We start from the raw sequence: 22833 nt of genomic DNA, 5'->3' as shown, positions 1-22833 counted from the left end.
CACCTAATATTCCATATGTGCACTCTTCAACCAGATGGCATTAACGTTGACTTCTCCAACTTCCGTTAAACCCCTCCACCGAGTTTATCTCTTTCCCTATCCATATGCCCTTTACTGCAGCTCCACACCCCATCTCTTCCTTCTCCATTCAGAGAGCTACTTTCTCCATCACCTCAGCTTCTATCTCTTTTATACTTCCACTCATATCCACTTGTGACCTCTTATCTGTGGCTTATAATTCATCCCCCTGTCTCTTCCTGCCTTCTCATCCCACTTCTTTATTTGGGAACTTGTCTTTTTGCTAATACCTCGAAGAAGGACTTGGGCCCGAATTGCTGGTCACCTTTTATTTGCAATAAATACTGTATGACCTTCTGGGTTTCTCCAACACTTCTGTGTATTGCACTCCAAATCACAGCATCTGCAGATTTTCCTGTTTAACTCTCTTCAGGTTGTACTTATGCCTGGTCTTGCTATTGGCATTTTTTTAAAGAACTTATTTGTTATCCACTGGTGACTTGAGAAGGAGAGAAGGTGGGGAAGAGTAAAAAAGAATGCTGGGCAGCCGATTGAACAGGTTACCATGCATCTGTGCCTGTGAGCATGTCTTGTTTCTCTGTGATCTGTCTTGGATGGTGGGGGACAGGGGTGGAAATGAGTTCATCCAGCAAGTAGACTGATCACAGAATCAGTGTGTTCCTGATAATTTTATATGAATGGCCTTTCTATTCAGAGGGTAATTTGAAGCTGGGTGTACTTGAAAGGCCTTGTTTGAAGAATGACATAAAGGCCCTTTTATTATTCACTGTAAATGTTAGATGGCAAATAAGTTACTTTGGCACTTCCTGACCGTTTAGATCTTAAATATGTTATCCATACAATTTAAATGATGTGTTGAAACCTTTTAATTGTATGATCATAAATCAATAACTTTTTATTGCACATCACTTTTGTCAGAAATGTAGCTGTAATGAGATCCATCTTGTCATTTATTGCGAGTTTGCTAAAGAGTTTTAAAAGTTATATTACAAAGGAGTCTTGAGAGTTAAAGAGCATGAAATGTTTATTTGGCCCAATCCGTCCATGTCAACCAAGTTGACATTCTGGGCTTGTCCCATTTGTCTGCATTGAGTCCATCTAAACCTCTCAAATCCACAAATCTGTCCAAATACCTTCTGAATGTCAGAATTGTGCCTGCTTCTACAGTTTCTTCCGGCAGCTTGTTCTTGATATAGTCCATTCCCTGAGTGGAAAAAGTTGCTCCTCTATTTGCTTTTTAAATCTCTCCCCACTCACCTTAAACTCATGCCTTCTCATTCGAGAATCAGCTATGCTGGGAAGGTTAGCACTCACTTTATCCATGCCCTCCCATGATTTTGTCGACCTCTATAAGATCATACCTCAGCCTCTTACACTCGGGAATAAAGATGTAGCCTATACAAACTGTCTCGATAACTCAAGCCATCCAGTCCTGACAACATGCTGGTGGATCTTCTCTGTCCCCTTCCAATTTATTGATGTCCTTCCTTATGTGGCAACCAGAACTCTTAAAAGTCATCTCACACACACCTTGAGGTCCTATCTTTTGTACTCTATACCCTACCTACTTTCTGCCTATACCCCGAGGCTTCTCTGTTCTGTGACATTCTCCAGGGCCGTGCCATTCACTGTGCAAGTCCTATCCAGATGGGCTACACCCCTAGGTTCTGAAAGAGTTTGAAAAGATTATAAACGGAATGGTAGAGATCTATCAAGATTTGGTAGAGTCGAGAATGATTCCAGAGGACGGAAAATATCCACTCTTCAAGTAGGGAGAGAAGCAAAGGGTCAGGAAATAATCGAATGGTTAACCTGATTCTAGAGTCAATTTTTAAGGATGAGGGTTCTGGGTACTGAAAGCACTAGGTAAAATAGGACAAAGTCAGCATGGTTTCCTTCAGAGGAAATATTGCCCAACAAATCTGTTGGAGTTATTTCAGGGTGTAACAAGCGGGACAGGTAGAGGAGAGTTACTTGACATTGTTCACTTGGATATTCAGAAGGCCTTTGACAAGGTGCCACACATGATGCTGACAAGTAAGATAGGAGTCTATGGTATTATGGAAAAGGTACCATTATGGATATAAGATTGGCTGACTGTCAGAAGGCAAAGAGTGGGAATAAAGGGAATCTTTTCTGGCTGGCTGCCAGTGACTAGTGGTGTTCTTCAGGGGTTGGTGTTGGGTCTGCTATTTTTCATGCTGTATGTTATGATTTAGATGACTGAATTGATGGCTTTGGGCCATGTTTATTGATGATACAAAGATAGATGGAGACCTGGGTTGTGTTCAGGAAATAGGGATACTGAAGAGGGTCAAGGATAGATTGGGAGAATGGGCAAAGAAGTGGCAGGTGGAATACAGTGTAGGGAATTGTAAGGTCATGCACTTTAGTAAAATGAATAATGGTGTAGACTATTTTCTACCTGGGGAGAAAATTTAGAAAGTGAAGGTTCAAAGGGACTTGGGAGCTCATTAAAACCTTCCAAATATTGAAAGGGCTGGATAGAGTGGATGTGGAGAAGATGTTTCCAGCAGTGGGAGATCCCAAGGCCAGAGGACAATGCCTCAGAATAAAAGAATGTTCCTTTAGAACAGAGATAAGTAAAAGTTTCTTCAGTGGTGAATCTGTGGAATTCTTACCACAGATGGCTGTCGAGGCCATTGTTAGGCATAATTTAAGCAGAGGTTGATAGGATCTTGATTAGTAATGGTGTTAAAGGTTATGGGAAGAAGGCAGGAGCATGGTGTAGAAAGGAAAAATATATCAGCCATGATTTGAATGGTGGGTAGATTCAATGGGCAGAATAGCCCAGGCCTTATGACCTTATGGCTTGACTTACCGAAGTATAACATCTCACATTTGTCAGAATTAAATTCTATTTGCCATTCCTTGTCCTACATTCTCAAATGGTCTTATCCATTTGTAAACTTCGATATCCTTCCTCATTGTCCACCGACTTTGCTGTCAGCTGAAAATTTACTAATTATGTTCACTACATTGGCATCCAAATCATTAATATAGATGACAAATGACAGTGGACCCAGTACCAACCTCTGCAGCACACCACTGGTCACAGGCCTCCACTCATAAAAACATCCCTCCACTTCCATTGTCAATTTTGAATCCAATGGGCTTGCGCCCCTTGGGTTCCCCAGTGATCTAACTTTCCAGACAAACCTGCCATGAATGACCCATGTCAAAAGCCTTGCTAAATTCATATAGACACTGCCCTGCCTCATTAATTCTCTTCATAGAAATGTAATAAATATGAGTAGGAGTCTGTCATCTGGCTCATCTAGCCTGCTCCACTATTCAGTGATCAAGGCTGATTTGGCTATGACTCAGCTTCATTTAACCACCCACCTCCCCTGGAATTCCCTTTTTCTTCAAAGGTCTGTCTGTATCTTGAATATATTTAATGAGGCAGCCTTTTCTTCATCTTTTGGCAGTATATTTCACAGATTCATTGCTCTCTGGAAGTTCTTCCTTATCTTTGTCTTAAATCTTATTGACTGAGACAATGTCCTGAGTTCTCATCTTATCTCCCAGTGGAAACAATCTCCTTGCTTTTATCTATTCCTTTCATAATTTTGTATATTTCCATAAGATTCCCTCCTCATCCTTCGAAACTTCAATGAATATAGTCTAGGCAACTCAACATCTCATCATAAAATAATTCATTCATTTCTGAAATCAGCCTGATGAACCTCCAATGTACTACCTTCAAAGCCAGTGTATCCTTAAATAAGGAGAACAGAATTGCCCAAGTACTCCAGGTGCAGCCTGATGAAGCATATCAGCTCCTGTCTGAGCAGCAACGTGGATCAATTCCAATTCGCTTATCGTATCAACAGGTCTGCGGCGGATGCCATCCAATTGTCTCTGCACAAAGCCCAGGAACACCTGGTCAGTAAAGATGCATCCATCAGGATGGTCCTTATTGACTACAGTTTGGCAGTTCACACTATCATCCTCTCAAAATTGATCAAAACTCCAAGACCTGGGACTCAACACCCAACTGTGTAATTGGATCCTGGATTTCCTCACCTCCAAACCACAATCAGTGAAGATTGGTAAGAGCATCTGCTACACAATCTTCATCAGTACCAGAGCACCACAGGATTGTGTTCTTCACTACTCACCATACACCTATGACTGTGTGACTTGGTACAACAACAAATTCACTAACGATACCTCAGTAGTGGGTTGTGTAAAAAGAAGGGATGAGACAAGTGGCAGATGACTGAATTATGCACCAAAACCAAGGATGATTGTTGATTTCAGGAAGGGAAAACCAGAGGTGTAAGATCCAATGATTATTGTGGATCTGAGGTGGAGAGGGTGAGCAAATTTATGTTCTTGGGAATCACTATCTTGGAGGATCTTTCCTGGACCAAACACGCTAATGGCATCGTGAAGAAAGCATGTCAGTGCCTCGACTTCATCAGGAGTTTGCGGAGGTACAGTATGATACCAGAAACCCTGGCAAATTTCTACAGAGGTGTGATGGAAAGTGTACTGACTGGCTGCATCACAGTCTGGTATGGGGACATCAATATCCCTGAACATAAACCTCTGCGAAAGGTAGTGGACACAGCCCAGTACATTATAGGTAAAACCTTCGCCACTATTAAGAACGTCTACAGGGAACGCTGCCACCAGAGAGCAGCAGCAATCATCAAGGATCCACACCACCCAGCACACACTCTATTCTCACTGCTACCATCAGGAAAGAGGTATTGGTGCCACAAGACTCACACCACCAGGTTTAGGAATAGCTGCTACCCCTCCACCATCAGATCCTCAAAGCAAACTCAATCAGAGACTTGCTTTAAGGACTTACTTTTGCACTTTTTTCCTCTCTGCATAGTCAGTTTGTTTACATTTCTTTATTTGTTTACATGTGTATATTGAGTTAGGTTTTTTATTGCACTGCCAATAAGTGGCAATTCTGCCTCGCTTCCAGGAAAAAGAATCCCAGGGTTATATGTGACGTCATCTTGACAATAAATCTGAAATCAGTACTATGTACATTTGGTGCAGAACTTTAAAATCAATCCCTCCAGCAAAGAAGACCAACATCCTTGATTACCTGCTGCACCTGCAAACCAAGCTTTTGTGATTCATATACGAGCACATGCAGGTCTCTGCACCACAGCATTTTGCAATTTTTCACCATTTAAATGTCAACAGTTTTTTTTCCCCAAAGTGAATGATTTCACATTTACCAACATTATACTCCATCTGCCAGACTCTTGCCCACTCAGTATCTCTCCACAGACTACCTTTTCCAAAGTTTTGTGTCATCGGCACTGGTCACCTCCTCCAAATCATTGTCTATTTTGTGAACAGTTGCTGATCCATATGGTACCCTGCCAACCAGATGAACACCCATTTTTCCTAACTCTCCCTTCTCTTAATGAACCAATCCTCTATCCATATCTGTATTCCATGTGTCCTCATCTTATACAGGAGTCTTTTGCATTACACCTAATTGAAAGCCTTCTAAACCTTTTTTTAAAAACGTTACCTTGATTTGAGGGAGGGTAGATTAGATTTCATTTTAATTTTTTTTTCTTTTTATCAATTTTTATTTGGAAGTTGGTTTTTAACATGGTTTTCATAGATTAATTCTATAACTTGTTTCTCATAGAGATTAAGGTCTAATGTAGTTCCATCAATTCTTTTATCAACCTGCCTCCTCTTACCTGCCCCTCTTATAACACCTGTAGCTCATGTATCCTAGAACAATGAGCTGCCTGTCTTGCCCTTCTCTCAGCCAGATTTCTTTTGTATCTTTAATGTGCCATTCTCCCAACCTTGAGGAAGGACTCAGACCTGAAATATCAGTCATATATCTTTACCTCCTATGGACACTGCAAGATCTGCTGAGTTCCTATAGTGTTTTTACCACAATCACAGCATCAGCAAACTTTTGTGTTTTACACCCCAAGTTTGTCTGCCTTACCTGTTGGGCCTTTTGCATTGAAATAATTGCAGTTTAAACCATGGGTCTTTCCTGTCTGCCATACTCCTATCTATCCTGTTAAACTTGCTCATTTTGATTATTGTATTAGCACCCAACTTTTCATCTATCTAATTTCCGTTCAGGGCCCAAGCTCTTTGTCAATCTAGTTTACACCTTTCCAAAATTCTAGAACATCTCTCCGCCAGATTATTGGTTCTCCTCCAGGGCAGGTACAACCCATCCCTGTTGAACAGTTCACATCTGTCCTAGAAGAGATCCTGATGATCCAATAACCTGAATCCTTGCCTCAGCCAAGCATTCATCTGTCCTAATCTCTCAACCATGTGGCACCGGGAATAATCCTGAGGTGACCAACCTTGAAGTCCTACTTTTCGTATCTTTCCTAACTCCAAAATTCAGAGATTCTGTTAAAGTATATGCATGTAATAGTTTGACATTTGAGAAAGATTTCCATTGTTGCTTCCTATGAACAATTAATGATTTTTATCATTTTTTTCAGCATTATGAATTCTTTGGTAATTGTCCTATTCCTTTCTGGTATGGTTGCCATGATCCTGCTCCGTACTTTGCACAAGGACATAGCAAGATACAATCAGATGGATTCAACTGTGAGTGCCCCATTTGATGTTTTCTGATTCGTTTACAATGACTTAAAAGTGAGGGCTTTCACAAAAATGTTGGAAATGCACCAGTCACTAGTTGATGTTCATACATGAGGCATTGGCAGAGATTTGGGGGGATGAGCTGCTCTGTTCAGATTGACAAGGAAGTGCCAGCACTTTCCCTTCAGCAGGTCTTAGAATGGCATGACTTTCCTCATTGCTTGATCTTTAACCGCAAATATTTCAGTACTTGGAAGTACCGTGGTCACATCAACATAAGTGATTCGAGGAGGAGTTTCATCCATATCTAATTAAGAACCGTTGATTATGGATAGCACTGTCAAAGATACCAACATACTGTGAATGAATAAAACTGATTTGATAAGCTAAAGCTACAGAATTCTACTGTACCTTTGAAAGGATGCTTCCTACTTTGACACTTAAATCATCAATATTTATACCTCGTGGGATAGAATTTTTCTATATTCACTCTCCTTAAGCATTTTCAATACCTTATGTCCTTCAGCCTTCTAACCTCAAATGAATGCAAATGGTTGCCATTAATTTAGTTAAACAAGAAAATCTGCAGATGGTAAGATCTTGTGCAGTGCACAAAAGTGCTGGTGAAACTCAGCAGGTCATATAGATCCATAAAAAGAAAAAGGGCAGTGTCGAATCCTGAGGTCAAATAAAGTCAACACTCTGAGGTGGAGTTCAAATAGGCTCAGTCTTTATTCCACCATTACTGCTTCTTACTGCCCTGTGGTCCTGTGCAACATGCCAGCCATTACAATCGATAACCAATCTATGTTATCCTGCAAACTATATTGTTTATCACTACTACACGCAGTTGACGTTCTGGGCCTGTGCCCTTCCTCAACATCAACTGCCTTTTACTTCCAAAGGATGCTGGGTGACCTGCCAAGCTTCTCCAGTACTTTTGAGTACTGAGCTGAATTTATCTGTTTTAAGTCCTTTTCTTTCTGTCTTTCTCTCCCATGCTGTTAGACAAGGTAAGCTAAGCAGAAAGTTTGAATTACTGTGTTGTGAGTGGAGGATGTGGTGTATAAAACACTGGCCATTTTCATTTGACTACAGAGGTTCTAAAATCATGGGATGTTACTGCTCCTCATCTGAATCACCCATTTCCTCCTCTGTAAAGCAATGTAGAAATTGTGTTTGAACATTAAATATGCATTATTTGGATTTTTATGTTATGTAAACAACAACGGACCTCAATTCTTTGTTTAATTTTCTCCAGGAAGAGGCTCAGGAGGAATTTGGGTGGAAATTGGTCCATGGTGACGTCTTCAGGCCCCCTCGGAAGGGAATGATACTGTCTGTCTTTCTGGGTTCTGGTGTTCAAATCTTTATCATGATGTTTGTCACTCTGTGTAGGTATTTCATTATATTTTCAAAAAATATATAGCAACTGAAATTCAAGTTGTAATTTTTATTTCCAGATGATGAAATTAAATGAGAAATCTGAAGCCAGTATGTTATTGCAATTTAATTGAGTACAGTTCACTTCGATCAGTTTATACAATAGCCTTAACTTTTCACATCTTCATGCAAATTTAGAATGTGTTGTTGACTGAGGGCAGAATGTTTCTCGATGCATCAGTTACCCCGAATAAAGTAAGCATAAGCTTTCTATTACATATGGGTTATTTTTAATTTGTTCTTTCGATCTCCAGTTTTTGCGTGTCTTGGATTTTTATCTCCTGCAAATAGAGGATCCTTGATGACTTGTGCTGTTGTCTTGTGGGTGCTGCTTGGGACCCCAGCAGGCTATGTAGCTGCCAGGTTTTACAAGTGTGAGTAAAATAAATTTAAGTTGACAAGATTTCTATTAATTAGTTTCAATTATCATCACCCTTTGACACTTAGTGAAATTGTAAAATAAGCCCAATATGCTCATCAATAATAATTCAAAGGCTCACATACATTTTTCTTGAGATTGTGTATTTTAACTTGATCGCTGTTTTCTTTCATACCAAGAGCCCAACTGACTGTTTCCAGACCTTCAACTGTGTTATTGATTTGTATGCAGGATCAATCTGGTCAAACATTCCTACCCCTCCCCCTGCAAACCCACAAATATTGTCCATCCCTGTAGTCTTGACTTGGGTGGGTATGTTGAAGCAGAATAGCTCAGATCAGACATTTGACATGTGGAGGATGATGGTTCTAAAAACACCTAATGTCCTCCTGCCATTTGGCCCCTCATTATGCTTCAGTATTTTTTATTCCCTGCTTGACTTTTGCAGTATTTCAATAATAAAATGACTATAAATCCAAATACAGAGTCTCCCCAGCTAATGGATGATCTGACAGAAATCCGACTGTACACAAAATCTCCCATGCATTTTTAAAGCATTTTTCATCATGGTCATAAAATGTTTTGTGATATTTATTAATGACTGGGTACAGTACATTTCATCAGTTTAATTATTGGTAATTATGGTGAATATTCAATGGAATTAAAGAATTATAGCCAATGCACACAGAGCAATACAATATGGATAACTATAGAAAACAGATGTTTTTTTCTGATTTGGAATAATAAACCTACAAATAGTTCTAAGGAGTGGAACTCCTTTGTAACCTAGGGGCTATAGACAACACTTTCCAACTTCTAGTATTTCCCAATTTCAAAGCATGTCATCTTCACAGAAACATAAGCAATGATATTCCAAATTACCATCTTACTTAATAAATAAAACTCTGTAGTTGCAGCTGTAAGTAGCTTTAATTTGTTGATATACCAGATAAATATTTTGCATAAATTTGCATTGAGATTTCCATATCGATGAGTAAACAAAGCATACTGTATAATGATAATGATATTCAACTTTAAACAGATATAAAAGAAATAAATAAAATAAGATGAAATTGTGATGAATTCAACGAAAAGTATCTCGAGCTTATATCTCTCTTGATTCTTCAAAGAATGAGAAAGCAAGCTCTGATCCGCTCGGATATTACAACATATGATGTCATAGTAACTATGGTAACACTACAAACAACAATTTTCCTTAAAGGGATAGTCATAAAATTAACTACAAATCAAAAACACAAGGTTTTAACCTTTACAGGGACTGTCTGTATCTTAATTGGATGAAGCTTCAGCAGCCTTCAGCACATTTTATTAAACTATAGGAGATGATGAGATGGGTAGTAATAGTTTGCTCCTACTTTTTACCATTTCCACGCCATTAGTTTTAATGTCTATATCCACTACAGAACTTCAATTATCTCCAATCTGCCTATTGCAAAACTATTAAAGTAATTACATTTAATTTTGTTTCTTAACAGCATTTGGTGGTGAGAAATGGAAAACAAATGTATTATTGACTTCTTTTCTTTGCCCAGGGTAAGTTTAAATATTTATTTGTCTTTTAGTGTTACATATCCACAGTTGAGGAAGAGAGGCACGGGAAGGGAATAGGTGGAAAATACTGAATGCCGAACAACAGAAAAAATGCACAATTGGGAGCGATTTGAGGAATTTGATCGTGTCAGATTAAAAAGGAAGGAGCAAAGGCTGACGAAAGGCCCAAGACCAAAATGTCAGTTGCCTTTTACTTCCTGTGGCCGCTGCGTGACCTGCTGAATTTCTCCAGCATATTTATGCACTGCAAGGAGGGAAGTCTGCTGTCTCATATTGTTTAGCTAGTAAATTGGATAGATTTACAAGGTTGCAGTGGTGTGAAAGGCAAACAGATGTGTGTAACAACCTGGGTATTAAGATTAATCCCTCATGAGAAGAGACAAAGGTGGTTGATGGAGATGGATAAGCAGGAGAACTTGCTGATCTAATCAAAAGAACTTTATTAGGTTAGAATTGCACATTGAATGGTGCTAAAGTGAGCATGGAGGAGCAGAAATGTGAGCCAACCGATGGACACCTTCTGCGTTGCATCTCACCTAGAATGATATGAAGTAGGCGAAAGAGCAGATAGCATAGAGGAAGCACAGAGGCTGCAGAAGGACTTCGACAGATGAGGAGAATGGGCAGAGAAGTGGCAAATGAAATTTACTGTCAGAAAATGTACAGTCATGCACTTTTGTAGACAAAATAAACGAGCAGTCTACATTTTAAATGGGGAGAGGATTGAAAGTACCCCGATGCAAAGGGTCGTGGGAGTCCTTGTGCAGGATTGTTTGAAGGTAAACTTGCATGTTGAGACAGAGGTGAAGAAGGCAAATGCAATGCTGGCGTTCATTTCAAGAGGAGAGTATAAGAGGAGGGTTGTAATGTTGAGGCTTTATAAGCCACTGGTACATCACTTGAATTGTGAGAAGTCCTGGGCTCTCATTTAAGAAAAGATGTGCTGAGGTTGGAGAGGGCTCAAGGGAATGAAGTAGGATATCATATGAAGAGCATTTGACAGCTCTTGGCCTATATTCATTGGAATTTAGGAGAATGAGGGGGCTCTCATTGAAACATTTTGAATGTTGAAAGGCATGGACAAAGTAGATAGAGAATGGTTGTTTCCCTTCGTCAGAGATTTTCAGCAAGAGGGCACAACCTCAGGATATAAGGGTGTCTGCTTAGAACAGAGAAATTAGTGGAAGTATTTCTTCAGCCAGAGGATAGTAAATCTGTGGAATTTGTTGCCACAGGTGGTTGTGGGCCAGGTCATTGGGTGTATTTGAGGCAGAGATTGATAGGTTCTTGATTAGCCAGGACATCAAAGGTTATAGGGAAAAGGCGAGGCAATGGGGATGTGGGAAAATGGATCAGCTCATGATTAAATGGTGGGGCAGATTCAATGGCTGAATGTCCTAGTTCTGATCCTGTGTCTTATGGTCTTACAGAATGGGGGTAGGAAATTATGAAGAGCAACTCTGGTAGTTTGCTCATTTCCTTCCCACTCCCAGGTTTATTTTAAATAAAGGAAAATTCTTAAAGTTATTTTCATGTTTTTCAAAGCAGACTTTAATTTATGTATGATGGTGAATAAAATATCCATTCAAGTATTAAAAAGGTATTGTGTTGTAGCTCAAAAGAAATGTTATCGTTCAGCCCACACAACCACCTGGATTTCCTGCTTTTATTGTGGTTTAATGACAGGCATATATTTCCCCCTTCAGAATCGTCTTTGCTGATTTCTTTCTCATGAATTTAATCCTGTGGGGAGAAGGATCTTCTGCTGCCATTCCTTTTGGAACACTGGTTGCTGTTCTGGCATTGTGGTTTGGTATTTCAGTACCTCTGACTTTTATTGGTGCCTATTTTGGCTTCAAGAAGCGTGTAAGTTTCCTTGTTTTGATTCTTTGTGGAAAGTTTTTTTTTAATGATAAAATTAAAATCGTCACTATCAAAATTCACAAACATTATTGAACAAGTTTTTAATCTGTTTACTTGGCATGCGATCAGACTGTTTTCGGCCCAGCCATTTACTGTGCTAGTGCTGCCCTTGTTTAACTTCCCAAAATGCAACACAATGCATTTGTCCAAGTTAAATTTCACCTACCATTTCATGGCCCACTTTCCCAGTTGATCTAGATCCTGTTGAAATCTTAGATAACCTTTTTCACTTCCCACCAATCTTGGTGTCCTCTGCAAACTTCCCAGCCACACCGTTTGTTGTTCATATGGATGACTCCAACCGTGCATCTTGGCGCCTCACAGTTCGCCGGGCTGCAACCTCCTTTGAAGAAGACTGCAAAGCCCGCCTCACTGATAAAAGACAAAGGAGGAAAAACCCAACACCCAACCCCAACCCACCAATTTTCCCTTGCAACCGCTGCAACCGTGTCTGCCTGTCCCGCATCGGATTTGTCAATCACCAACGAGCCTGCAACAGACGTGGACATACCCCTCCGTAAATCTTCGTCCGTGAAGCCAAGCCAAAGAAAAGGATGACAAACAACAGTGGAACCAGTACTGATCCCAGTGGCACACCATTGGTTGCAGGCCTCCAATCTGCTGTGTGACCCTACTGACAAGCCCATTTTGTATTCAATTAGCTTACCTGGATCTCATGCAATCCAATTTTCTGGATAATGCAGGACCTTGTCAAAGGTCTTGCTAAACTCAAGTCAGACAGAATTCACCTTCCCAGGTCTCATCAACTTTCTTGATCACTTCTTCAAACAAACCTCAGTTAAATTCGTAAAACATGATCAAAGCCATGCTGACTATCCCTCATCAGTCTGTGCCTTTCCAATACATATAAAATCCTATCTCTGAGAATCCCCACCAGTAACTTTCCCAACAATTATGGTAAGCTCACCGGCATGTGCTTGCCTTGTTTGTCCTTGTAGCCCCTCTTAAATAAAACCACAACATTGGCCAATTCCAGTCTTCTGGTGCATCACCCATGGTTAATGAAAATACATATGTGCCTGCCAGCACCCCACACAGTTTCTTCTCTTGCTTCTCGAAATGTCCAAAGAAAGACTTGGTTAGGCCCTCGGAGTTTATTCATGTTTATGTGTTTTAAGACTATTTTTAACTAAAAACAGCCTTTCCCAATCGACGTTTTCAAGTTTCTGTCAAAATTAAGATCTTGACTTTTAAAACTAATAAAATTGTGTTTTTTGTTCAAAAATGCTTCCCTGCTACACTCAGTGACAAGCCCTTCCTCATTTTCCAGGACATCCAGTGATGCCCACTTTCTGTTGGACAATCTACATATTGCTTGCAAAATAGCTCGTGTCACAACATTATAGCATCCACTCTAGCATCCTGCTACTTAAGAGTTCGATATGGCTGTGTTTTGATTTTGTTTGATGTTCAAAAGCATTGAATGCACTTCCTCTTGCAGACAATAGAGCATCCTGTTCGTGTTAATCAGATCCCACGCCAGATCCCTGAGCAGTCATTCTATACAAAGTCTGTGCCTGGAATTGTTATGGGTGGCATACTGCCATTTGGGTGCATCTTCATACAGCTGTTCTTCATTCTCAATAGTATATGGTGAGTCCAATTGTTGGGTAAATCAGTAATATCAGAAGTTTAATTCCCGTGTTATGTGCATTTTTTGAGACATCTCAGATTTTTAAACCTGAGTCTTTAAAGTGAAAATTACAGTGCAGCATTGGAACTCCTGAAAATAGCATTTCACATTTACCGTAAATATTCGAGTATAATGCGGGAAAAAATTTCCCCCCTCAAAAATAGGGGGGTCGCATTATACTCAAGAGTAAAAATTTTTTTTAAATTCTGCCAGCGAGCGGCAGCGCGACTCGGGCGGGTGAGCGGTAGATAGCAGTGCGACTCGATCAGGCGAGCGGGTGAGCGGTAGATGGCAGCATGACTTAGGCAGCCGCGGGGAGGGGTGTCGTGAGAGACGACATCACGAATCGGGCGGGTGAGGGGAGGGGGGGTCACGAGAGATGCCAGCGCGACTCAGTGGGGTGAAGGGAGGGGGGTCGTGAGAGACGACAGCTCGACTCGGGCAGGCGGGCGAGCATCCGGAGAGTCGGCAGCATGACCAAGGCAGGTGAAGGGGGGGGGGGGGTCGCATTATACACGGAACGCATTACACACGAATATTTATGATAAGTATGTTATATTGTAGAATCAATGTAACTTCTCCATCACAACTCAGCAGCTGAAATCACTTACAGAGACTCTAAAAGTGTACCGGTAGTTGTTGGAAGTGAGCAAACCTTGAGAAGCTATAAGGACTCAATGAGTCAGGCAGCATTCAGGGATAGAAATAGTCAGTCAGCATTTTGGTTTGTGATGCTCTACCAAGAAAGGGTCTCGACCTGAAACATTGATTGATCATTCCTCTCCATAGATACTGCCTGACCTACTGAAGCCCTCCAGCTTCTCATTGTTGGTTGAAATTATTTGTTTAGTTCAATTCATGAAAATTTACTTTTTGATGAAAATCCATTTTCTTTTCCTGCCGCTAATTTCAGTATCATTGCAGGTCTCACCAGATGTATTACATGTTTGGTTTTCTATTTTTGGTGTTCATTATTCTTATTATCACCTGCTCTGAGGCAACTGTCCTTCTCTGTTACTTCCATATCTGTGCTGAGGTAGGTTCACAAGAAAGTCATGTTATTTTTATTGAATGTTGTACTTTTATTTTGATGTTCTCCTAATCTGAATTACCAAAGTTTTGTATCTTTGAGGCAACATGGAATATATCATCAGGAAATTGTGTAACAGCAACCCACTTTAGCTAGATCATTATTACCTCCCAAACTAGAGAGACTGACCATCTCAGAAGACAAGGGCTGCAGTTGCATATTACAGATTACATATCTTCCTGACTTATAAGTACATTGCTGGTTTTCATTAACACTGGAATAGAATCAAAGAACTCCCTAACCAGCAACGACATACATTCACCAGAAGGACAGAACTGTTTTAAGACAGTGACTCACTCCACTGAGTCAGGACAGTTAACATATTTCTGATTTATTTCATATTTGCATTTTCAGAGTCTTGTGAAACACGAAAGTCTGCAGATGCTGTGATTGTAGTAAAAACACAGAAATGCTGGACGAACTCACCCCGTCTTGCAGCATCCATAGGAGGAATTCCTTAAAGAAAGAAATCTCAGTTATACATCTTTAACTCCTATGGACACTGCGAGACTTACTGTGTTCTTCCAACATTTCTGTGTTTTAACTTTTCTGAGTTTCCCACATCCTGTGACTAATTTTAAGAAATTTTATACATAGAACACTACAGCACAGAAAACAGGCTATTCACCCCTTCTAGTCTGTGCCAAAACATCATTCCACTAGTCACATTGACCTTCACCCATTCCATAACCCTCTGTATCTCTCCCATCCACATATCTATCCAATTTATTTTTAAAACATATGAATGAGCCCGCACTTACCACGTCAGATGTCAGTTCATTCCACACTCCCTCCACTTTTTAATGAAGAAATTTCCCTTAAACCTTTCCCCTTTCACTCAAAAGCCATGTCCTCATATTTATCTCTCCTAATCTGTGGAAAGAGCCTGCTCACATTTTCTCTGTCTATACCCCTCATAATTTTGTAAACCTCAATCAAATCTCCCCTTATTCTTCTATGTTCCAAGGAATAAAGTCCTAACCTCTTTAATCTTTCCCTATAACTCAATTCCTGAAGACCTGGCAACTTCAAAATAAATCTCCTCTATACTCTTTCAATCTTACTGATATCCTTCCTGTAGTTTGGCAACCAGAACTGCACACAATACTCCAAATTTGGCCTCACCAATGTCTTACACAACCTCATCATAACATCCCAACTTCTATAATCAATACTTTGATTTATGAAGGCCAAGATGCCAAAATTTTACTTTACAACCCTGTCTACCTGTTACACCACTTTCAGGGAATTATGTATCTGTATTCCCAGATCCCTTTGTTCCTCTGCACTCCTCAATGCCCTACCATTTACTATGTATGTCCTACCTTGGTTTGTCCTTCCAAAATGCAACACCTCACTCTTGTCTGTATTAAATTCCATCTGCCATTTTCTGGCCCATTTTTCCAGTTGGTCTCAATTCCTCTGCAAACTTTAAAAGCCTTCCTCACTGTCCACAACGCCTCCAATCTTCATGGCATCAGCAAACTTGCTGATCCAATTTCCCACATTATCATCCAAATTATAGGCAGAGACTAGAGACATTGATATAGACAAAGCCGAACTGGTTTAAACGTTGCTTGCATCAAAAGGATGTGAATATTTTGTCAGTCACATCAAGGGCACAGTTTAAACCTGATGAATAATCAATATAATTAATTTCAACTTTCCATGTTCACATATAAAGGATATAAACAGAGTGGAGAGAGTGCAGAGAAGGTTTACCAGAATGTTGCCTGGGTTTAAGCATCTGGAGTATGGAGAGAGATTGGACAGATTGGGTCTTTATTCTTTGGAGCGTAGAAGGTTGAGAGGGGATTTGATAGAAGTATTTAAGATTATGAAAGGGATAGACAGAATGGATGTGGATAGACTATTTCCGTTAAGAGGAGGAAAGTTTAAAACAAGAGGACATGAGTTAAGAATTAAGGGGCAGAGGTTTAGAGGTAACATGAGGGGGAACTTCTTTACTCAGAGAGTGGTAGCTGTGTGGAATGATCTTCCGGGAGAAATAGTGGCGGCGGAGTCAATTGTATTATTTAAGAAAAGGTTGGACAGGTATATGGATGAGAAGAAGATGGAGGGTTAGAAAGGGGTGTTTGGTTCGGTGCGGACTAGAAGGGCCTAATGGCCTGTTTCCGTGCTGTAATTGTTATGTTATGTTTATGTTATGTTATTTAAAAAAAAACAATTCTTTATTGAATAGAGGCAAAAGGGGCAATTGCATTTTCAGGTCAGCACAGTGCCAAAGTTAATAGTATCAGTAGGCCCTTTCAAGCTGCCGTGTAAAATAGGGTTAACTGGGCTGAAGTGCCTGCCGCGATCGAGGAGAGAGGAGGGTCACTGCCGCGGGATCTGGGCTTGGGGGTGGTGAAGAGAGGGGAGCTCACAATCGGGGGAGTGAGGTCGCTGCTGCTGGGGGGGGGGTGGGGGGGGGAGAGGCGAGGTCACTGCCATGGGGGTGGGAGAGAGGTCGCTGCCATGGTGGTGGGCCACAAACTGCTGCTGCTGCAAATGCCACTCCGGTTTACAGTGACAGTTCAAAGTTCACGGCAGCGGGACATTGCTAGGGGGGTGCAATTGACAGAGTGGGTGTTGATTGACAGTAAGGGTGGCTGACTGAGGTGGGACATGACTAACGGTGGGGGGGGCAACTGATGGCCTGTGCAGGGGGGAGACACTGATAGTTCTCTTTAGTACGTGGCGTATCACTTACCACATCATCGCGGGGCTGGGATCCCCCTTAAATTGCTGGGTTGGCGATTTAATGAGTCAATTCCCCCTGCAGCTTGAAAGGTGCTGGAAGCACCTTTTCCCCATTAATTGCACCTGGGTCCCAGGAGGGCTACCCAAGTGCTGTAATTTAAAAGAGCCTAGTGACTCACATCCTAGTGTCCTCTGGTGCTCTCTGCACGTTATACCTGTGTCAGTGGGTCGGTTTCCTCACCCCACCCCCGCCCATAGCTCTGGTTTCTTCCCACATTCCAATGGCATGTGAGTTCATAGGTTAAATGGCTGCTGTGATTTTTCTCCTAGTGCATTGGTGAATGGTAGAATCTAGGGGTGTGGATGAGAACATGAAAACAATGTGAAAAGATTAACATAATGTGTAAATGGTCACCATCGACTCAGTGGGTGAAGGGCCATTTTCTGTGCTATAGGACTCCAGGATTAATGCTGCCAAGGTAAACTTCAGTTGGTGGTATTTTGTTGTGTATTATGATACTAAGATGTGTTCTTTTGAGATGTACATGTTTTCTTATTCTAATTAAATTACAACACAATTTTGAGGAAAGTTGAAAAGATTTCATGGTGAGTTTCTAAATTAATGTAACAGTTACTTATGTTTTATTAGCAGTGACTGTGATGACCTTGTTTCAAGTGACTTTCTTGAGACATCAACAGTTTTACATAACACAAAACAGATTAAGTGACGTGGAATTGATATCCAAAATTGTCAATTGTACGTTTATTAAATTGTGCTTTGTTATCCTTTAATTGGTTGTAAAATATCTTGAGGTTGTGGCTTCATTGGTGTAAATATGCTCATTACACTGCAGAAGTATAGATGATTGGGTAACATAGAAGGTAAAACAGCATGTGTTGTGCTCTTACCCAAGGTGTGCTGCGGTAGAGCTGAGAAAGCAGTAGACAAACATGCTGATGCTGAAGCACAGGAACAAGAGGAGGCAATGAGATGAACCACAAATGACCCGTGTCTTTGCCAAGTGTTCCATGGTTGACAATATGTGGTGCACTGTCCACATGATGACCATGTCTCTGCCATGCTGTCCATATAACCTGTCTGTGCCACGCTTTCCACATAACGTCTGTCTCTGCCACATTTTCCACATATTGTCTCTTCCACGCTGTCCACATAATGCTCCATCTCTGCCAGGCTTTCCTCATATTGTCTTTCTATCTTGTCCACATAATGCTCCATTTCTGCCACGCTTTCCACATAATGGCTGCTTCTCTGCCACATTGTCCAGATAATGACCCATCTGTGCCATGCTTTCCACATACCACATCATGGCTGTCCACATGATGACTACGTCTGTGACATGCTGTCCGATTAATTGGTGTAAAGTAGATATTTTTAAAGCATATCCTGTTGTAGTAAACTATACTCTTCAAACACGTAGGAGCTGGGCTGTGAAGGAAGCACCGACCAGGTAGTTGGATATCCTTTTGCTGATATATTTATTCTCTGTAATTTCAGAATTATCACTGGCAGTGGCGATCATTCCTAACCAGTGGATTTACAGCTATGTATTTTTTGATCTATGCAATCCATTATTTCTATACAAAACTTCAGATAACCGGAACTGCCAGTGTCATTTTGTACTTCGGATATACAATGATAATGGCATTGATATTCTTCCTTTTCACAGGTAAGTTGTTCAGAATATTTCTGTGCAAGTTGGTATGAGTTATCTTTATTTAAATGGTGCATTTTTAAAATTTTTCCTGTCCTCTCCTCTAGTGCCTTTAGCTACTTCACTGAGTTTGGTACTCTGTGCATTGTACTTGCATTGTACTTGTGAAGAATATTCATTTGTTAGGGCATATGGAGATCAAGAAAGAGGTGGTATTGGTTCTTTTGAAGAGCATTAAAGTGGACAAGTTCCTTGGGACTGGTGAGATATGTCACCGGTTATTGAAAGAAGCAAATGAAAAGATTGCTGGGACCTTGCCAAAAATCTTTGCATCTTCTCTAGCAATGGAGAGGACTCAGAAGACCAGAAAGCAATTAATTTGTTTAAGAAGGGTGGGGATTGGGGGGGGGGGAAGGCCAGTAAACCTCACATCAGTGGTCGGGAAACTATCAGAAAGGATACTTCAGGATAGGTTTATGAATGTTTAGTCAGATGAAAATCAGTCAACATGGCTTTGTCAGGGGCATGTCATACCAATTTGATTGAGTTTTTGGGGGTGACAAAGATGGTTGGGTTGTAAAGTAAGATTTTGATTGAGTTTTTGGGGGTGATAAAGATGGTTAATAAGAATAGGGAAGTGGATGTTGTCTACATGGACTTTAGAAAAGGGTTTGACAAGGAGGCTGATTCAGAAAGTGCAGATGCAGGGTGAACTGGTAGTTTGGTTATGAAATTGGTTGGCCTATTGAAGACAGTGAGTAGTGGAGGAAGGCTGTTATTTTGGCTGGATGCCTGTGATCAGGAAGAATGACGGAAGCAGATATAATAAGTGTTTAATAGGCTTCTGGATAAACTCATGAATACAAAAGGGGGTGGAGGGATATTTGTCAGGTGCAAGCAGCAGAGTTTTAAGTTGATTCTGAGATTGGCAACACATGGGCCAAAGGGCCCTCTTCTTCTGCTGCACTGTTCTGTGCATATGACAATTAAACTCTCATTACTCATCTAATGAGTAGTTTCCCAAATGTATCTAGGAATTGTTCCAGAGGTCGAGCACAGTTGGGGTAGGGGTGGGGGAATAAGTGAGCAATTCAACTCCTTGGGAACTTTGTTAGTGGTGAAGTCCCAACTTTGCTGACGGTTGCAAAGACACTTTCCTGCGGAATGTAGACCAGTTGGGAGCAGCTATTGTGTTAATGGCTCACATTGGATTTATAGAATGAGGAATCTAATGTCCATTCCTTTACTCCACTGAACAGTCTCAGAGATTAGGATGGATTGTTCAAATGTTTCTGCAGCTGTCTTTACTGAGGACTCCCAACAGAATTCCAAAAAGACCCCATTAACTGAAAAGGATTGTGAGTCTTGTCACCTGTCTTTAAAGGGGAGAGGTTTTCACTCAATGCAGTTGTCCTGATTGTGGGTTGCAGAAAAATAGGAATAAGAATGGGTTGAACAGCTCCTTGAGCCCCTATCCTTCAATCCTTTAAAGTTCATTTATTATCCCCTCACTACAAATACAGCAAGACAAAGCACGCATATACACACAAAATACATAGCACATATTAACTGCATATGTACACACAATTATAATGTGAAACATTTAAGAATAATTTACTTGTTTCGTTTTGAGGAAGCTGCAGAATTGTTAAAAAAAAAGTCTGTCCAGCTACTTCAGTGGATGGGACAGACTTTATTGGAATTATTAAGGGAAGGTCTTCCATTCAAGATCCTTAGTGCTGCCTGGCATAATGATTCAGGGACATAAAATCTGATGAGAGTGCATCTGTAATTCCACTCTCAGAACTGACAGTGCACAAGCCTGTATCACAAATACTCTACATATGTTTGCTCAGTTAAGAGAAAAAGACAGGCTCTGAAACTGCTCAGTGCTGTGCCTTGTGGAGGTGTCCTGCTGTTAAGTCAGTGACTTACTTGCTGTGGGCACTGGCATTCCTGTTGCATTCCAGGTCAATGGTCAGCCTCAGCAGGCAGAATGCCACTAGCTGCAAGATAGATCTCTGATTCACAGCTGGATTGTGGCAAGGTATCACAAGCAACATGATGGTAAAAACATCAGTGCTCCTGAACAATATGGAAATGATATCATTTATTTCTTAGTTTGTGTGACTGGAGGAAAAAACTGAGATTTATAATAAAATACAGCATTTTGTGCATCTCAGTGCCAATGTCTCCAAACAGCTTATTTCTGCTGCATTTTCTTTCAGGAGCGATTGGGTTTTTTGCATGTTTCTGGTTTATGACCAAGATCTACAGTGTTGTCAAAGTCGATTAAAAGAATTGCCTTTTTGAGGAAGTGTATACAATTAACTGAACTTGTGTTTACCAAATTGATTTGATAATGACAGATGGATGAATCTGGTTGACTCAGAAGAACTGTTGTACAGAATACTGACACAGCATTTATATTTCATATTCTAAACTTGGTAAGCTAAAAATCATTTTGAAATAAATGGACTTGTATTTGGTTTGGAGAGAAATCACTCCAGTTCAATTTATATGTTGAATTAAATTTGAGTATGTTGCCTTTCTGTTTATATGTTAAACTTCCATTTGTGCAGTGACTTAGAGATTCATGTGACATAATAATGCTTCAATAAATTGTACACCTCTTTCAATCTGGAATGGAGAATTGTTAGCATTTAAGAAAGCAAAAGCTAAGAACAATAAACTGGAAGTCTGGTTTCTAATTATTTAAGTACAAATCATTTTGTCATTCTCCCCACTTTTAGATGAATTGGTTTGGAGTATCACACATTTAAATGTGTGGGCAATTAATTCTGTGTGATTTTTTTTCTTTCTCTTTAGTACTATGAGGCGCAGAGATTTTTTGTTTAACATTGCAGAGAAAGGGATTCAGTTAAGCATGTTACTGATTAATGCACCATTCCCCAGGGTATGATTTCAGTGTCATTATTTACAGAGCTTTTTTATAATTTATTGCTATTGATACTAACAATGCTATCTCTTGATTTCTGGCTGTGTCACCATAAGAGTGGATTGATCACCATGGGATAAAAACAAGAAATACCTGGGTGTCCAGTAATTTATTTGTAGAGAATTTAACCAAGAATGAATTGTTGAACAATTTGAAGTCCCATTATTTCCTGACTTCATCAATTACTGTGCATTCCATCTTTCTCAGTGGTACCTATTTTCCAATAAATCAATTTTTTACTACCCCCAGGTCAATTAAAAATATAGAGTAAAACACTCAAGTCTGCAGACGTATTAATGGAAAAGCTCAGCAGATTAAGAAGCATATTTATATTGCAAAAATAAAGATATCCTATATAACCAACATTTTGGGCTTGAGCCCTTCATCAAGGGCCTGTGCTCTTCCCCCAGTCCCTCTCCCCCCCCCCCACCCCCACCATTTTATTTACGTCCCTGCCTACATTTTGCTCATATCCTGATGAAGGGATCAAGACCGAAATGTTGGTCATGTATCTTTATCTTTGCTGTTTGACCTGCTGAGTGTCTCCATTAATGAAACATATATTTTTCTAAAATTTGTCTTTCCAATTTCTAGTAATATTGTTTAAATTGTTTTTCCAAATTCTGATCTCACTTTGAAGCTGTTTTTCCGATTTGCAATCTTGAGATTGCTGAAAGAAGATGTAAAGATTTTGTTTAAAGGCAAATAATACATTTTTTTCTGCAAGATGTGAAGGAGTGTAACATTATGGAGATGGAAGTCCTAAGCACAGTGGAGAAAGTAGAACTGTGAGAAGAATCCGGC

The 22833-nt window shown here is 40.3% G+C and overlaps 1 protein-coding gene across 1 annotated transcript in view; it reads left to right on the top strand.

The window, feature by feature from the left end:
* Window positions 1-21762, top strand: part of tm9sf2 (transmembrane 9 superfamily member 2) — a 73074-nt gene extending 51312 nt beyond the window's left edge. Inside the window, exons 9-17 of the mRNA XM_069890512.1 lie at window positions 6531-6639; window positions 7895-8027; window positions 8331-8450; window positions 9952-10009; window positions 11734-11893; window positions 13413-13564; window positions 14529-14640; window positions 18914-19085; window positions 21299-21762. Of these exons, the coding sequence (XP_069746613.1) occupies window positions 6531-6639; window positions 7895-8027; window positions 8331-8450; window positions 9952-10009; window positions 11734-11893; window positions 13413-13564; window positions 14529-14640; window positions 18914-19085; window positions 21299-21366 (1084 nt within the window). The 3' untranslated portion in view covers window positions 21367-21762. The remainder of the gene's footprint in view (window positions 1-6530; window positions 6640-7894; window positions 8028-8330; window positions 8451-9951; window positions 10010-11733; window positions 11894-13412; window positions 13565-14528; window positions 14641-18913; window positions 19086-21298) is intronic.
* The last annotated feature ends 1071 nt before the right edge of the window (window positions 21763-22833 follow it).

The sequence above is a fragment of the Narcine bancroftii genome, chromosome 7 (genome assembly GCF_036971445.1).
Source record: "Narcine bancroftii isolate sNarBan1 chromosome 7, sNarBan1.hap1, whole genome shotgun sequence".
Taxonomy (NCBI): Eukaryota; Metazoa; Chordata; class Chondrichthyes; order Torpediniformes; family Narcinidae; genus Narcine; species Narcine bancroftii.
This window is presented reverse-complemented; position numbering and strand designations above follow the sequence as displayed.